The following is a 19,334-nucleotide window of genomic DNA, read 5'->3' on the forward strand; positions in this document are numbered from 1 at the left end:
AAAATAGGAAATTTCAAAATAAGTGAAAAAAGTATTGAGATATGATAAGAGCAGAAGTTGTTGAAAGTGAAACTAAGAACAACAGAGGGAATTTAAAATGTTCCTCATAGGATAAAAATTTTAAATGTTCATTTATTATAAAAGTATCATTTCTAGCAAAAAAGAATTAAAGCTGTCAGTGCATAATTGTGTAAATTAATGACATTGGGAATGCAAATGTACAGCTAAGAGTGAACCCAATTAAGTGTGCAAGTTTGGCCAGCTTTATTTACTTTTTGCTGATATCACTTCAACCCCTTCTTTACTTGCAGCTTCTTGCTGATTAATTGGTGATAAGAGCCTCACTAACTAACTTTTCTACCCTTGTTGGCTTCAGATTGGATGGTCCCCTCTCTCCTAGATAGCTAGGACTATGGATGTGAGCCACCAGTGCTTGGTACCAGCATCTTTTTTTTTTTTTTTTGGGGTCCGGTCGTGGGGCCTGAACTCTGGGCCTGGGTGCTGTCCCTCAGCTCTTCAGCTCAATGCTAGCACTCTACCACCTGAGCCACAGCACCACTTCGGCTTTTTTCTTTTTGCTTATGTGGTGCTGAGTAACTGAACCCAGGGCCTCATGCATGCAAGGCAAGTGCTATACCCCTGAGCCACCTTCCCAGCCCCGGTACCAGCATCTTTTTAAAAGTCAATTGATAAAACCCAATACGCTTCCAGAAGAGATAGAGAAAACATTGGCTCTCTATTGCGGGTTACACAATCTCAGGAGGCTCTATGTATGGACTTAGTTCTTTCTGCTTCTTCTGCTTCTTCTGTTCTTTTTCTTACTCAGAAATCCTTCTAGCTAATCCTTTTGAGTTTTCTACTTCCTTATATATTTTGAATGATTATTGATCTCAGGAATGATCTGATATTTACCAAAATGAATGAGGACACTCAAATAGCATCCAGGAGAGTAACAGAAGATGAGAAAATTACTTTATGGACCTTTAATGTAAATCATGCAAGAATCAACATCATATTATTTAATTAGAAAAAAATCCACCTAGATCTAATGAAGAAGGTGTACCCCTGCATTCCAGCTACTTTGCAGGTAAATACCAGATTTAAAAAAAAAATGTTTTAAGGACAGAGCTAGTGAGACCTTCCCCGTTTCATCATGGTCTGACAGCATGCTACTGTCATCCTAAGTATATAGGCAGTATAGGTAAGAAGATCAGTCATATGGCAGACTCTGTTGTAAATTTAACCAGTTGGGGCACAGTTCAAGTTGTAGAGAGCTTTTCTAGAAAATAAGAATCCATGAGTTAAAACGACCAAAAAATTACTAATAGCTATATAAAATATTCAAAATAAAAACAGGCATAAGAGTTAATATACTTTCCATCTAATTCCGTAGGCTAAAAAAAAACCCCAACAAATCAATGAAAGCAATATTTCAAAAATTGGGTAGAGTGGGGTGCCATTCTCTTAATGCTGAGATGTTAGCTGCTCAGGAGATTGAGATCTGAGGATTATGGCTCAAACCCATCCCAGGCAAGAAAGTCCCTGAAACTGTTATCTCCAATTAACCACCAGAAAACTGGAAGTGGTTCTGTAACTCACAGTGATAGAGTTTTAACCATTGATCAGAAAAGCTCACGCACAGCTCCTAGGCTCTAAGTTCAAGCCCAAGGCCTCACACATAAAAATTGTATAGAAAGCTATCATTGGTACACAATTCAAAGAGGAAACAATGTATTCATATGTTATTGTAAATGGGTTAAATAGTTAACGAGCCAGTGGATTAAAGGTATGATGTAAATTTATTTGTGCTTATGTTTGGTATAATATACTTGCCAATGTTTCTTGCCATGATTGTTAAAACTCATATTCATTCTTAAGGAAAACTGTAAAACTAACTCTAAGAGAGTAATGTATTGGGAAGAGATAGTATATACTAGAAAAGATCACTTTTTTGTGAGTCATGGGCTTGAACTCTAGGTCTGGGTCTGTCCCTCAGCTCATCACCACAAGGCTAACACTTAAGCCTCAGCACCACTTCTGATTTTCTGGTGGATTAGTGGAAATAAAAGTCTGGGCTGGCTTTGAACTGCAATTATAAGAGGTCAGCCTCCCAAGTAGTTAGGATTATAGGCATGAGCCACTTTTTATCACTTTTTAAAAATGTATTTTTAAAATCTCTAAGTAAGTGTTCAAAGGAATTGCCATTCCACAAAGGACTTTATGAATACTTGCTTTTCACTGACACTACATGTTTAAGGAATTCTGCTAATAAAAATTTCCTGGTGTACAAGATCAAAGATCGATCAATTGCATGAAAAAAACATTTATTTCTTAGTGCATTGTCTATCCAACACTAACTTCTGTACAGCTCTCTTCAAGGCCTCATTCCTCAGGCTGTAGATAACAGGGTTGAGTGTTGGGGGAATTACTGTGTAAAAGACAGAGAGAAAAAGATCTAAGGCAGATGGAGAGTCTGAAGTTGGTTTGAAATATGCACAGATGCCTGTGGAGAGGAAAAATGAGACAACAAAAAGGTGGGGAAGACAGGTGGAGAAGACCTTGGACCGGCCTTCAGCAGAGGGTATTCTTAGAACCGTGGAGAATATGTGGAAGTAGGAGAGGGCAATGGAGATGAAACAGGCTAAAGCTGCCACAGCCATGAGACTATCCACTCCAATGACTGCAAGGTAATCATTGGAGCAGGAGAGCTTCACTATTTGAGGGACATCACAGAAGAAGTGGTGAATTTCTTTGGCTGTACAGAATGTGATAGAACATGTGGCAGCCATGTGCAGGGTTCCTGTGATGCCTCCACTTACCCATACAGCTATCACAGCACTCTTACATCTTCTGGCATCCATGATGAGCTCATAGTGCAGTGGGAAGCAAATGGCTACATAGCGGTCGTAAGACATCACCGTGAGAATGGCCACCTCAGCCCAGGCCAAAGATGTGAAGAAGAACACTTGGAGCATGCACTGAGCATAGGAAATATAGCCATTGCCTGTGAGGGAATTGCCAATGGACTGAGGGACTGTGACAGAGATGAAGGAGAGGTCCAGAAGGGAAAGTTGCTTCAGGAAATAATACATGGGAGACTGGAGATGCTCGTCCAGGGTTGTGATGGTGATGATGATGAAGTTGCTTGTCAAGGCCAAAAGGTACATCACCAAGAACAGGCAAGCTTGTAACAGCTGCAGATTGTGATTCTCAGAAAACCCCATGAGGAGGAATCCATTCATTTTAGTTTCATTTTCTGAAATCATTCTGAGAATACAAATTGTATTAGCACCTGGAAAATGAAATCATATATGAAATCCAGTGAAAGAAGCTTAAATAAGCTACCTATCTGTTAAGCACTGTTTATTTCTGCTGTTGCTGATAATTAACCTGTCATATCAAAACTATAATACATATTAATCCTACTACTATGAACTTATTATGTGTGTATGTGTGTATGTGCGTGTATGTATGTCCATGAACTCAATTCCTGGGCACTGTCACTAAACCATTGTACTCAAGACTAATGTTTAACCACTTGAGCTACAGTTCCATTTCCAACTTTGTGGTGTTTAATTGGAGATAAGATTCTCATGGAATTTCCTGCATGAATTAGCTTGTAAGCATGATCCTCACATCTCAGGCTTCTGAGTAGCTAGGATTACAGGTTTGAGCCATCGTTTCCTGGCTTTGAATATGTATTTTAAAAGACACAAAGGGTCAATTGGCAAAAAACTGTAATTAAATCAAACTAATGCTCAGTGAAGGTTTTTCTTTGTTACCTACCTGTGTCAGAGATTCTTTGAAGAGCTTGGAATATTCTTTACTTAAATGAAAACATATCAATAAACTTAATTTAAAGGTTTTAAATTCATTGCTCATTAGCATAATAAATACACATAAATAGTGAGCTGCAAAATGTGCTCATTTTTCAGTGAGCTATGCTTCCTCTCTTTTCAAAATTAAAAATCTTGATTTCTCAAACTAATTTGAAGACTTGGTTTTATCAGAATATTCATAGTCTTTCCCTCTTCCTCATTCAAGATTTGAACACTCACCGCTTGTCTGCTAGGTGTACAGGTAGCTTTGAAAGGACATCACAATATCTGACATTTCTTCTAGAATCACACAGATTTTAACACCTTTACTTTCCTGGAGAACAAGATTGGTTGAAGCTTGTCAGAGGTATGAAGTTGTGTCTTTGAAAACACATACGTTCCAAAGAAGGAAAATAAAGCATTTTCTTTCTCCCTCTGGCATCTGGATTTGGGATCATTAGGATTTCCATATAAAGACAGAGTGTGTTGGCAAATATAAGATTTTGTGGCCTGTAGTTTCATGATTGCCAACTTTAAAGGACTTATGGATTGCCTAGAGAATTGTGAAAATTCAGGGCGCATGCTCTGTATGGAAAAGTTCTGATTCAGAAGGTCTCAGGTGAGAGCTGGGAAGGAAGCTGAACACCTGCCAGGCTGTCGGGTGGGGCCTGGGCTGCTGGTCTGAGCTCCACGAGGGAAGAAGCACTTTGTTAGCTAAGTCGTGTACTTCTGAAAGTCTCATAAGAAAGTTAACATAAGTTTTAAAGTCACTGAGCCTGTAAGGGTGGGCCTCCTAGAAACTGAGATGTCAGTGGTCATCTTCATGTTTCATCTTGATTCCTGGGTATTGAATCTCAGGTTTTGGTCAGCTATTTCAGTCATTCAGTATGCTATTCCTAAGAAAACATGTAACAGTACTCTTGAATAACTCACAAGATAGTCCTGATTATTAAACTTTACCTTGATATTCTGTAACAATGCTTATATCTTGGATTTTCTATACTTGGGGTTTTTCCTTCAACGCCAATCAGGAGAAATAGGATTAGTAGGGGAAAATGTTATTGATTTCAAGTTTTCACACATTTCTTTTTAAAATATTGTGAACTTTTTATTGCCCTTAATATTATTTGTTAAAGTGTTACACAGATAATGATGTCTCACTTGTTATCATTTGTACTATATTGGCTTCTGTGGTATTGTGTAGGCATCAAACTCAGGTGGCCAAAGTTTGAATCCTGGTTGTGCAATTTACTTTTTATTTTTTGGCAAAAACTTTGATTCCTGCCTCGAAAGTGTTTGAGGCATAGGTCAGCAAAGGTATCTAAGTAATATTTTTAAGATATCAATAGCCTCAACAAAGCTGTGCCTCAATCATTTTCTTTTAATGGTTTGTTTGTTGTTGTTGTTGAGAAAAAGACTTGCCAAACTTTTCCTCAACCTCCCAAGTAGGTTAGATTGGAGGTATATACCACCAATGTCTTTTTGGAAGGGACTTTTTTGGTCTATGTGTGCCAGTCATGGCACTTGAACTCAGGGTCTGGTCTCTGCCTCTGAGCTTCTGTCTTTGAGCCTTTTTGCTCAAGGTCAGACACAGCCTCACTTCTGGTTAATTGGAGATAAGAATCTGACTGGCTTTCCTGCTTGAGATGGCTTTGAACTATGGTATTCAGATCTTAGCTTCCCAAATAGCTAGCCTTACTGGTGTGGGAAACTGGTGCCCAGTTATGGAAGAGATTTTTAATACTTACATCATCCTTAGGTATCTCTGATTTATCTGAAAAAATGGAAGTATTCAAGTAAATAGATTTACAGAACAACTAAAAAAATTACTTACTAGTAAGTTATGATTATTGATGTTTTATTTAAAATACTACCATACAACATTTTCTAGAAAATGCAAGACAAAACAATGTATAACTAGTTTTGTACTTAAAAGTATAATAAGGAAACAGTTGCCCAGTTTGAGCTGCCTACTACCTAAAACAAGGGAAAATATGAGTTCATACATTTTTATCATCTGAAAAAGGCTCTTAATGCTTCAGACAGTTTAATAAATAATTTTCAATACCACTGTATTGATATCCACAGCATATTTTGCTGGTAAAATGAACAATGCACTTAAATAATTTGGGAGTTTTAACATTTTCATAAATTGGAAGTGCTAATGTATTTTTGGTTGTACCGAGGTTTGAACTCAAGTTCTTGTACTTTCTAGACAGATACTTATCCACAACCCTTTTGCTTTAGTTTTTTTTTGAGATATAGTTTATGTTTATGTTTATGCCTGGCCTGACCTGTACCATGAGCTGCCTATTTATATTTTTCCATAGTTTAATGGTAAGTACACTCCACTATGTTTAGATTTTATTGATGGAGATGCGATTTTTATGAATGTTTTGCCTGGGCTGGACTTGAACTTCTGTTTTCCTCTTTTCCACATTCCAATCAGCTAAGAAAACAGATGTGAACTCACTGCACGAGCCATAGAATGGAATGGAAGTTTTGATTTCTTTTGGGGGGGGGGGGTACGGTTGTGCATGGGGCCTGAACTCTGGGCCTGGGCTGTGTCTCTCAGCTCTTCAGCTCAAGGCTATTGCCCTACCACTTGAGCCACAGCACCACTTCCGGCTTTTTTTTTTTTTGCATATGTGGTGCTGAGGAATCAAACCCAGGGCCTCAGGCATGCAAGGCAAGCGCTCTACCCCTGAGCCACCTTCCCAGGCCCAGTTTTGATATTTTTTAAAACATCCATTCTCCTCAAACAGATCTGCAAATTCAGTTTGATGGCTATTAAAATTCAAATAGGTCTTGGTGTTGTAGAATTGGTAGAATGATTGAATAATAATACAAAATATATATGACCACGTCACAACCTGAAGAAGAAAGCTAGAGAATGCATCCATCACCAATATCTATGATGCTTAAGTAGGATATTGACATAGAACAGAGTATGTAAATTAAGACACATATGTACACCGGCATGAGATTTATGATAATTGAGACACTGCAATAATGTGGTGCTCTCCCATGGTCTTTCAGTGAAATGTTCTGGAACTGTGGAAAATAGTTCTTTGATATGGGACTTGTTCTCTCCCTTCTACTATTCATTCAAATGATTCCAGGTATATTCAGAGCTAAGTGTGAAATGCTCAATAATAAAATTTCCTGAAAATATGTAGATGAACACATGCATAACTATAGAATAAGCAAAGATTGATTTGTTTAGAGAAATAATAATACATTACCAGCGAGGTGAAGATCAGTGAATAAAATTTTATTAAAGTTGACATCTTTATGATTCAAAGTATTTGTTGAGTTTTGAATACTTTTGAATATATTTTGAGTATATTTTTGAGTACATTTTGAATATTTTTTGAATTATAGAACTACTGAGCTGGGGAAAACAGTTATTGAGCTGGGTACTGATGGCTCATGACTATAATTTTATCTATCCAGAAGGTTGAGATCTGAATATCACAGTTAGAAGTTAGGCTAGACAGACAAATCCACGACTCTAATCTCTAGTTAACCAGAAGAAAGCAGACAGTGGATCCAGACTGAAGTGCTAGACAGCCATCTGTGAACAAAATAGCTTAGCAAGAGCACGAGGTTCTGAGTTCAAGCCCTAGTAGAAACAAAAAACCAAACAACTCATTGAGACCTATCTCAAAAATAAACCGAGCAAAATGTGCTGAGGGTCTGTCTCAAGTAGTACCTTGTCTACCTGAAAAGCACAAAGTCAAGAATTTAAACCACAGTACTGCCAAAAACAGTAAAATCTTTCCTAAATTAATATTGATTTCCATTAAATATTTTAAATTTTTTTTTTTTTTGGTCGTGGGTCTTGAACTCTGATCTCTGGGACTGGGTGCTGTCCCTGAACTCTTCAGCTCAAGCCTAGTGTTCTACCACTTGAGCCACAGAGCCATTTTCAGTTTTCGGGTGGTTATTTGGATAAGAGTCTCGTGGCTATTCCTGCTCTGGCTGGCTTTGAACCGTAATCCTCAGATCTCAGCCTCTTGACTAGTTCGGATTACAGGTGTGAGCCCTGGTGACCCGGCTCCATTAAATATTTTTAAAGTTTCCTTTAACATATTTTATTAGCACAGATTAATTAAAGTACAGGGGATTTCATTGTGACATTTCCATACTTGCTTACAACATGCTTGATCAGACTTCTCTCCATCACTCTCTATCTCCACTTCCTCCTTCCTAAAGCAATTGCAACAGATTTCACCATTCTATACATGTACATAAAATACTAGCACCATGTTCACCTTCCTTCTCTTTACCACCTCCATTCACTTTTCCTTCCCAATAGTACTCATCCTAAGGAAGACCTACCTTCCATTCCTATCGTTCATTCATAAGATATCCTTCCTTATTCACGTTAAGTTCTCACAGGGCTTTTACCATAGTATCCTACACTCTCATATCTTGTATTTTAATAAGATTAATCTGCTTTATTACTTTCTAGGCCCACTACCCCTTACTTAACCTACTATTATTCAATAGCTTTAAATGGGTTGGATTAGGCCAACGTATAAAACATTGACACAAATAAGAATGACGTAAACTAAGGAATAGTTACAAATTCTTGGATTTTTAAATGCATAGAGATTGGCATGAAATAAAGAAATTTAATCACAAATGTATATTTTGAAAATCAAAGTGTGAGCAAGATCTATTTGATATTTTGATGATAACCAATACTGCTAAAATTGCATGAGAGACACAAGATGTAAGTATTGCCAAGACATATAGGTAAAATAAAATAAGGAAACAAATTAGGAAATTTCTACATAAATGAAAGAAATGTTGAGGTATGATAAGAGCAGAAGTTATTGAAAGTGAAAACTAAGCCCTATAGAGGGGGTGTAAAATGTTCCACATGGGATAAAAAATTTAAATTATATTATCATACTATATTTAGTGTAAAATCATGCAAAAGAATGAATTAAAACTGTCAATGAATAATTGTCTAAATTAATGACACAGTGAATGTGAATGGATCAAAAGTATACCTAAGAGTGTGTGAAAGTTTGGCCAGCTTTATTTTTGTTCCTGGTACTACTGCAGCCACACCTCCACTTCCAGTTTTTTACTGATTAATTAGCTATAAGAGCTTCACTAACTTTTCTACCCTAGATGTCTTCAGATTGAATGATCCCCTCTTAACCTCCTGAGTAGCTAGGACTATAGGCATGTGCCACCAGTGCCTGGTTCCAGCGTGTGTATAAAAAAACCCAGTGAGTTTCCAGAATAAATGGAGCACACACTGGCTCTGTTTTATGGGTTACACATTCTCAGGAGGCTCCCACCTCTGTATGGATGTAGTCCTTTTTGCTGGTTTTGCTTCTTCAGCTCCTTATTTACTCAGAAAACCACCTAACTAATCCCTTGGAGCTTTTCAGTTTCATACACATTTACAGTGATGATTAATCTCCAGGAATGATCTGATATTTACTAAAATGAGTGAGGCCATTCAGATTACATCTAGGAGAGTAACAGAAGAAAATTACTTTACTGAGATCTAAGGACTGCAGCTCAAAGGTAGCCTAGGGAAAGAAGTCCAGGAGAGACTTATCTCCAAATAACCATTAGAAAAGCAGAAGTGGTTCTGTGGCTCAAAGTGATAGAGCACTAGTCGTGAGCAAAGGAGCTCAGGGACAGTGCCCAGGATCTGAGTTCAAGCCCCAGTGCTGGCACAACAAAAATCCTGTAGAAAGCTATCATTGGTACAAAATTCAAAAAGAAAACATATATTTATAGGTATCTGTAGATGGGTTAAATAGTAATTGAGTCTGTAAAAGATATGATAGTCATTTGTGCTTATGTCTGGTATATTAGGCTGGTTAATATTACTTACCACACTTGTTAAAACTCATATTAATTCTTTTTTTTAATTTAATTTAATTTTATTTGTGAACATACTGTACAGAGGGGTTACAATTACATGGGCAGGATAATGCGTACATTTCTTACCAAGCATTGCAGCCTCCTCCTTTGTTTACCCTTCACATCCCTTCCCAGCCTCCCCCCTCCCCCCCAATCCCAATCCTTCTCCTTGCCCCCCTTCCCCCCCCCCCACACCGACGTTGTAAAGCTCGTTTTGGACATGTCAACTTGTACTTCTCATTGTTGCAACAAGTCCACCTGTATCCTTAAACAACTGGTTTTTCCCCATCTCCTCCACAAGTTATACTGACATCAAATATAGTGAAAGCAGGGGTTATACTGTGGGGGAGGGACATACAAAGCAACAAAGAGATAATCTTATAAATGCGTTAGAAACACATGCATGAAAGAAAAAAACATTAAAATACATATCTAAGGGTTCATTTTCCTGACATCACATTATCTGACTTCTTCGCTTGACTCATACATATACTATTAATTCTTAAGGAAAAATTCCTCTAACATAAGAGATGAACACATACACTAGGAAGAGATAGTATATACCATAAAATATTGCTTTTTAAAAATGTATTTTAAAATATCTGCGTAATTGTATAGAAGAGTTGGCACTCAACAAAGGAGTTTATGAACACAATGCATCTTGGTTGCTTTTTATTGACACTACATACTGAGGAATGCTGCTAATAAAACTTTCCAGATGTATAATATTGAGATCTATCAAAGGCCTGAATAAAACCACTTATTTCTCAGTGAATTCTCTGTCCAACATTAACTTCTGTATAGCTCTCTTCATGGCCTCATTCCTCAGGCTGTAGATAACAGGGTTGAGTGTTGGGGGAATTACTGTGTAAAAGATAGATAGAAAAAGATCGAAGGCAGTTGGAGAGTCTGAAGTTGGTTTGAAATATTCACACATGGATGTAGAGAGGAAAAATGAGACAACGAAGAGGTGGGGCAGACAGGTAGAGAAGACCTTAGACCGGCCTTCAGCAGAGGGTATTCTTAGAACTGTGGAGAATATGTGGATGTAGGAGAGGGCAATGGAGCCGAAGCAGAGTAAGGCTGCCATAGACAAGACAATATCCACTCCAATGACTGCAAGGTAATCATTGGAGCAGGAGAGCTTCACTATTTGAGAGACATCACAGAAGAATTGGTGAATCACTTTGGCTGTACAGAATGTGATAGAAAACATGACAGCTATGTACAAAGTTCCTGTGATGCCTCCACTTACCCATACAGCTGTCACAGCACTCTTACATCTTCTGGCATCCATGATGAGCTCATAATGCAGTGGGAAGCAAATGGCTACATAGCGGTCATAAGACATCACTGTGAGAATGGCCACCTCAGCCCAGGCCAAAGATGTGAAGAAGAACACTTGGAGCATGCACTGAGCATAGGAAATATAGCCATTGCCTGTGAGAGAATTGTGAATGGACTGGGGGACTGTGACAGAGATGAAGGAGAGGTCCAGAAGGGAAAGTTGCTTCAGGAAGTAATACATGGGTGACTGGAGATGCTCATCTAGGGTTGTGATGGTGATGATGATGAAGTTGCTTGTCAAGGCCAAAAGGTACACCACCAAGAACAGGTAAGCTTGTAAAATCTGCAGGTTGTGATTCTCTGAAAACCCCATGAGGAGGAATCCATTCATTTTGGTTTCATTTGTTGTAATCATTCTGAAAATACAAATTGTATTAACACCTGGAAAATGAAATCATTTTGAAATTCAGTCAAACAAATTTAAATAAGCTACCCATGTGTTAATCACTGTTTATTTCTGCAGTTCCTAATAATTAACCCGCCATATTGGAAATCATATATATGTATATGTATGTGTGTGTATGTATATATATATATATATTTATATATATACACGCACTAGTGTTTCTTTTTTTTTGGTGTTCATTCTGGTCATGAAGTCAAGACCTGGGCACTGCCACTAAACTAGTATGCTCAAGACCAGTGTTTTAGCACTTAAGCCACAGTTCTACTTCCAATTTTGTGGTATAATTGGAGATAAGAATCTCATGGAATTTCCTGCCTGAGCTTGCTTGGAATCATGATCCTCAGATCATGATCCCCTTTGCAGCTAGGATTACCTATTTGAGTCATAGTTTCCTGGCTTTGAATATGTAGTTTAAAATACACAAAGGTACTTTTGACAAAAACTGTAATTAAACTGAACTTGTATTCAGTAAAGGTTTTTCTCTATTACCTATCTGGGTCAAGGATTCTTTGAAGAGCTTGGAAGAGTCTTTACTTAGACAAACACATAAATACTAATGTTCCTAATTCAAAGGTTTACAGTTCATTGCCCCTAAGTATAATAAGTTGTAAAATGTGCTCATTTTTCAGTGAGCTATACTTCCTCTCTATTTAAAATTAAAAATGTCAATTCACCAAATCAATTTGAAGACTTAGTCTTCTCAGAATATCCATAGTCTTTCCCTCTTCCCATTCAAGATTTGAACACTCACCGCTTATCTTCGAGGTGTGCAGGTGGCCATTAAAGGTCATCACAACATCTGGCATTTCTTCTAGAATCATGCAGACTTTAAAAGCATGGTTTTCTAAGAAAACAGGGTTGGTTGAGACTTTTGGGAGGAGGTATACTGTGGCATCTTTGAAAACACTACATTCCAAATGAGGAATATAAATCTTTTTCTTTATCCCTCTGGTACTTAAATTTGGGATCACTGAAATTTCCATATAAAGACAGGGTGTGTTTTCAAATAGAAGATTTGGTTGTGTGTAGCTGAAGGTTGTGAAATTTTAAAGGACATATGAATTGTCCAGAGAATCATGAAAATTCAGGGCGCATGCTCTATATGGAAAAGTTCTGATTCAGAAGGTCTCAGGCGAGAGCTGGGTAGGAAGCTGAACACCTGCCAGGCTCTCAGGTGCTGTCTGGGCTGCTGGTCTGAGCTCCACATGGGAAGAAGCACTTTGCCAGCTAAGTCATGTACTTCAGAAAGTCTCACAGGAAAGTTTAAATGAGTTTTAAAGTAACTGAGCTTTTAATTGGGCTTGGTAGATACTTAGATGCCAGTTGTCATCTTAATGTATAACTTTGAGACCTGGATATTGAATCTCAGATTTTGGTCAGCTATTTCAGTCATTCATTATGATTTTTAAGGTAATGAATATGTTTCATCAGAGTTCCTAAGAAAACATGTGATAGTACTGCTTCAAAAACTTACAAGGATGGCCCTGGCTATTAAACTTATCATGTAGAATTAGCACCATGGCTCAAATAGTAGAGCACTAGCCTTGAGCTGAAGAGCTCATGGACAGTGCCCAGGCCCAGAGTTCAAGCCTCAGGACCAACTAAAAACCTCCCAAACAAACAAAACAATAAACAATGCTTATAATCAGGAGAGATAAGATTAGTAGGGAAAATGATACAGATTTCAAGTTTTCAGAAATTTCTTTCTAAAATACTGTGAAATTTTTATTGCTCTTAATCTTATTTGTTAAAGTGTTACAGAGATAAGGAATCTCTCACTTGTTATCATTAAAAACTAAATTACAGAAAGTACATGGACATGTGTTTATTATGAAGGCATTAAACTCTAGGTGCCCAAGTTTGAATCTTGGTTCTATAGTTGGTTATATTTTGGCAAAAACATTCTTGCCCAGGAAATGTTTGAGGCATAGCTCAACAAAGCTATTTAAAAAATATTTTAATTGCCTTAAAAAAGCTATGCATCATCCATTTTTTTTACACTGTAAGCAGGGGTTATACTGTGGGGGAGGGACATACAAAGCAACAAAGAAATAATATTATAAATGTGTTAGAAACAATCGCATGAAAGGAAAAAAAACATTTGAATACATATCTTAGAGTTCATTTCCCTAACATCACCTTATGTGACCTTTTCTGCTTGATTCAGACATATACTTTGTTTCTAAGGTTTTATTTATTTATTTTTTTGAGATAATTGCTTGCTAAACTTTGCCTGGACTGGATTGAACTCTTTTTTTTTTTTTTTTTGATTTTTTTTTCTGCTTACGTGGTGCTGAGGAATCGAACCCAGGGCCTCATGCATGCAAGGCAATCACTTTACCACTGAGCCACCTTCCCAGCCCCTGGATTGAACTCTTGATAATCCTGCCTTAATCTCCCAAATAGCTTGGGATAGAAGTGTGCACCACCATGCCTTGTTTCTCTTTTCTCTGTTTGGAAGAGACTTTTGTGTGAGTGTGCAAGTCCTAGGGCTTGAACACCGGGCCTGGTTTCTGTCTCCGAGCTTATGTCTTTGAGTGTTTTGGCTCAGGACTAGCCCTCTATCAGTTGAGCCATTGCCCTACTTCTGGAGATAAGAGTCTTCTCTTTCTTGGAGATAAAAGTCTTCATGACTTTATTGCTTCAGTGGTTTTCAACAATGGTTCTTAGATCTCAGCCTCCTGAGTAGCTAGAAATACAGGTATAAACAACTGGCACCCAACTTTCAAAGACATTTTTTTATATCATCATATGTATCTTTGATTTATCTGAAAAATGAAAGTATTCATGTAAATGAATTTATAGAATAACTACAAAAATTAGATACTAATAAGTTATGATCACTGATGTCTCATTTAAAATTCTACCACATGAAATTTTCTAGCAAATGAAAATGACAATGTAATTTGTAACTAGTACCTAATGCAAATTAAGTAGGAAACATATTAATTCATAACATTTTTCAGTACCTGAGAAAAGCTCCAAATACTTCAGATAATGCAATAAACTATTTTCAAAATCTCTATGTGGACATCCACAACATCTCTTGTTAGTAAAACTGACAGAGCCCTGAAATAATCTGGGAAGTTTAGCATTTTCATCAATTGGAAGTGTTAATGTATTTTTGGTTGCCTTGGGGTTGGAACTCAGTGTCTGTACATTCCAGACTGGTGCTTTAGCACGTTACAGCATAACCATAACCCTTTGCTTTTCCTCCTTCACAAAGCCATTGCAATGGATTTGACTGTTCTATGCATGCATATAAAGTACTAGCATCATATTTTCCTTCCTCCTTTTACCACCTTCAGTCACTTTAGCTCCTAATGTAACTCATCCCAGGGAAGAGCTGTCTTCCATTCATATCATTCATTCTCAAGTTATCCTTCTTTATTTCATGTTAAGTTCTCAAAAGGCTTTTACGATATTATCCTACACTCTCATATTTTAATATTTCTCTGTATTTTAATATGATTGACCCCCTAGTTTCTACTACTCCTTACCCTGCTATTATTTAATAGCTTTCAGTGAGTTTCATTAGGCCACCTTATAAAACACTGACAAAACTAGGAATAACTTCAACCAACAATAGTTACTAATCCTGGAGATATTTTAAATGTATAGCTATTGTCAGGAAATATAGGAATTTTAATCACAAATGTAATTTTTAAAATGAAAGTGTGAGCAGGACCGATTTGGTACTTTGATGATGAGAAATACTGTCAAATAATTGTATAAGAAACACAATTTCAAAGTGACAAGCCAGATAGGTAACTTAAAATTTAGAAATAAAATAGGAAATCTCTAAATATGTGAAAGAAATATTAGGATATGATAAGAGTCATTGAAAGCCAAATTTAAGAAAAATAGAGGGGATTTAAAGTGTTCATAGGACAAAAATTTTAAATGTTCATTATTGCACAAAAACATTTCTATCCAGAGTTAATGCTGTCAATGCATAATTGTGAAAATTAATGACATTTTGAATGCAAATAGATCAAAAGTACAGGTAACAGTGAACAAAATACATTGTGAAACTTTAGGCCGGTATGTTTTAGTTTTGTTTTTTTCTGGTACCTCTTCAACCACATTTCCACTTCCAGATTTTTGCTGATTAATTGGCGATAAGACCTCACTAACTACCTTTTCTACCCTTGTTGGCTTCAGATTGGATGTTCTCAGTCTCCTGAGTAGCTAGGGCTACGAACAAGAACCATATGTTCCTGGTGCCAGCATATTTTTAAAAATTAATTGATAAAAGCCAGTTAAGTGTCCAGAATAAATTGAGAATACATGGGCTCCATATTTTGGGTTACACATTCTCAGGAGGCTTCTACCTATGGATGAATTTGGTCCTTTTTTTTTAAAAATTATTTGTTGTAAAGGTGATGAATGGGGGATTACAGTTACATAATTAAGGTAATGAGTACATTTCATTTAGAATATTGCTAACCCCTCCCTCATTTTCTCCCACTTTCCCAACTCCACTCCCCACCTCAAGTTGTAAAGTTCATTTCCAACCCAGAGTCTAGAGAGTATCCTTCTTGCATTAATTCATCCTTAGTCCTGTTTTTTCTGTGATTCCCTTCCCCTTCCCCTGATCAGATAAACATACACACAAGACAAAGGATGCAGAAAACGAAAAGAAAAAAACATTGCAATAACTGCAAACAGTATATAATAAATGCCTCTTGTTTCCGATTCTTCGAGTTCATTTTGATATGTTGCTTTATATATGGTCACATGCACCTAACAGTTGGGCAATTGTGATCCTCTGCTAAGAATACCATGGAGATATATATTCTAGTTATTACAAATGTGGGAAGCCTTGCAACCTACATTTCTTTGGGCCTGCCTTGTTTGCTTAAACTTTTTCTGCTTCTTCAGCTCCTTTTCTCATGCAGAAAACCTCCTAACTAATCATTTTGAGATTTCCACTTACTTTTAACTTTTGAATGATTACTGATGTCAAGGAATGATTTGATATTTATGAAAGCAAATGAGGACATTTGAATTGTATCTATGAGAGTAACAGAAGATTAAGAAAGTTACTTTATGGTACTCGTTATCTTGCCCATGTAATTGTAACTCCTCTGTACGGTATTCTCACAATAAAAGATAAAATAAAATAAAATATAAAAAAAGAAAGTTACTTTATGAACCAAAGATTGGCCTTCTACTTTACTCATGCAAGAATCAACCACATAATATTATTTAAGAAGAAAAAAGTCTAAATAGAGCCAATCCTTGAGGTGTTCCCCTGAAATTTTAGTTATTTTGGAGGTTAAAAACACGTTTGCATGGTTTAAGGACAGATTGGACCCCACTTCAATATGGATGTATTGGCATGCTACTGTAATCCTAATTATGTAGGATGCTTAGCTGGGAGGATGACAATCTGAGATGGACTCATTTAAAATGTCAGACCCTGTTTTAAATTTAACTAAAGCAAAACCAGTTGGAGCGCAGTTCAAGTTGCAGTGAGCTTTTCTGGCAAGTGTGAATCCATGACTTAACCCTCAGTATCACCAAAAAATTAATACCTAAATAAAAAATAGTAAAAATAAAAACAGGTATAGGAATTAATTTATTTGGTATCTAATTCAATAGTAAAACAACAGATCAATGAAAACAATATTTCTAAAATTGTGTACAGCTGGGTTGCCTAGTTGCTCAGGAGGCTGAAATCTGAGGATCCTGATTCAAAGCCAACCCAGGCAAGAAAGTCCATGAGACTCTTATCTCCATTTACCACCAGAAAACTGGAAGTGGTACTGTGGCTCAAAGTGATAGAGCACTAGCCTTGAGCAAAAAAGCTCAAAGAGAACTCCCAGGTTATGACAGAGTTCAAGTCCTAGAACTAGCACAATAAAAATTATGTAGAGGGCTGGGAAGGTGGCTCAGTGGTAGAGTGCTTGCCTTGCCTTGCATGAGGCCCTGGGTTCGATTCCTCAGCACCACATAGGCAGAAAAAAGCAGGAAGTGGTGCTATGGCTCAAGTGGTAGAGTGCTAGCCTTGAGCTGAAGAGCTGAGGACCAGACCTAGAGTTCAGGCCCCACGACCCACCAAAAAAAAATTATGTAGAAAGATATCATAGGAAACTGATATATTTATGTTATTGTAGATGGGTTAGATAATAACTGATTGGATAAAAGATATGACATAAAGTCATTTGTGCTTATATCTGGTATATTCAGCTGTTGAATGTTCATATTCATTTTTACATACAACTATATCTAACACAAAAGAAGAACCGTACATGTACTAGGAAGAAAGAGCATATACTACAAAATATTACTTTATTAAATATTTTTATTATCTTTAAGTAATTGTAGAAAGGAGTTGCCATTCAACAAAAGAGTTTATGAATAGAATGTATTTCAAATGCTTTTTATTTATTTATTTTATTTTTTTATTGTGAAAATATCATACAGGGGGGTTACATTACATGGGCGAGGTATTCAGTACATTTCTTATCAAGTATAGTTGCCTCCTACTTTGTTTCCCCTTCCCATCTGCTCCCCCCTCCCCAAAGTTGTAAAGTTCATTTTTCAACATAATGACTTGTATATCTCATTGTTGGAATGGGTCCACCTTTATCCTGAAGGGACAAAACAAATCGTTCAAATGCTTTGTAGTAACACTACATGTTGTAGGAATTCAGCTGATAAAATTTTTCCTTATACATGATATTGGAGAACCATTAATGGCACCACAAAACATTTATTTCTCAGTGAATTTTCTATCCAACACTAACTTCTGTATGGCTCTCTTCATGGCTTCATTTCTCAGACTGTAGATAACAGGGTTGAGTGTTGGGGGAATTACTGTGTAAACGATAGAAAGTAAAATATCTAAGTCAGTTGAGGAGTCTGAGGTTGGTTTGAGATATGCACACATGCCTGTGGAGAGGAAAAATGACACAACACAAAGGTGGGGCAGGCAGGTGGAGAAGACCTTAGACCGGCCTTCAGCAGAGGGTATTCTTAGAACTGTGGAGAATATGTGGATGTAGGAGAGGGCAATGGAGATGAAACAGGCTGAGGCAGCTGTAGACATGAATGCAGCCACTCCAATGACTGCAAGATAATCATTGGAGCAGGAGAGCTTGATCAGTTGGGGGATATCACAGAAGAACTGGTGAATTACTTTGTCTCTACAGAATGTGATAGAAAGTGTGGTAGCTGTGTACAAAGTTCCCGAGATACCTCCGCTGACCCATACAGCTATCACAGCTCTTGTACAGTTTCTGGGATCCATGATGAACTCATAGTGCAGTGGGAAGCAAATGGCTACATAGCGGTCATAAGACATCACTGTGAGAATGGCCACCTCAGCCCAGGCCAAAGATGTGAAGAAGAACACTTGGAGCATGCACTGAGCATAGGAAATATAGCCATTGCCTGTGAGGGAATTGCTAATGGACTGGGGGACTGTGACACTGATGAACAAGAAGTCCAGAAGGGAAAGTTGCTTCAGAAAGAAATACATTGGAGATTGGAGATGAGGGTCCAGTGTGGTGATGGTGATAATGATAAAGTTACCTAGTAAGGCCATTAGGTACATCACTAAGAACAAGAAAGCATGTAAGAGCTGCAGTTCCACGAGGAGGAATCCAGGTATTGTGGTTCCATTTGTCTTCATCATTTTGAAAATATAAATTGTGGCAGCAGCTGGAATAGTAAAAGGTAGGGAAATGTGGTAGAATTATAATAAAATAAATTATATATTTATTATTCTTTATTCCAGTGATTAATATTGTAAGTACTTGTTATGTACTAGATTGTTATGTATTTGATGTTGATAATCCAAAGGTGAAAAATATATATTTCTAGTCTATGTGGGATATTCAATTTATACTCGTAAA

At 37.1% G+C, this 19,334-nt stretch overlaps 2 protein-coding genes and 1 pseudogene across 2 annotated transcripts; all 3 read right to left on the bottom strand.

Annotated features, from left to right (window-relative positions):
- Positions 1-2,324: 2,324 nt before the first annotated feature.
- Positions 2,325-3,266, bottom strand: LOC122111202 (olfactory receptor 14J1-like). The gene has a single exon (XM_042683929.1). It carries the CDS (start codon positions 3,264-3,266, stop codon positions 2,325-2,327), a length of 942 nt encoding a protein of 313 aa, XP_042539863.1.
- Positions 3,267-10,476: 7,210 nt separating this feature from the next.
- On the bottom strand, positions 10,477-11,418 carry LOC122111203 (olfactory receptor 14J1-like). The gene has a single exon (XM_042683930.1). The coding sequence runs from the start codon at positions 11,416-11,418 to the stop codon at positions 10,477-10,479; it is 942 nt and encodes a 313-aa protein (XP_042539864.1).
- A 6,709-nt stretch (positions 11,419-18,127) lies between these two features.
- LOC122111204 lies at positions 18,128-19,114 on the bottom strand (annotated as a pseudogene).
- Between the last annotated feature and the right edge of the window lie 220 nt (positions 19,115-19,334).

Source organism: Dipodomys spectabilis, unplaced genomic scaffold (genome assembly GCF_019054845.1).
Source record: "Dipodomys spectabilis isolate Male_0828 unplaced genomic scaffold, ASM1905484v1 ptg000085l, whole genome shotgun sequence".
NCBI lineage: Eukaryota > Metazoa > Chordata > Mammalia > Rodentia > Heteromyidae > Dipodomys > Dipodomys spectabilis.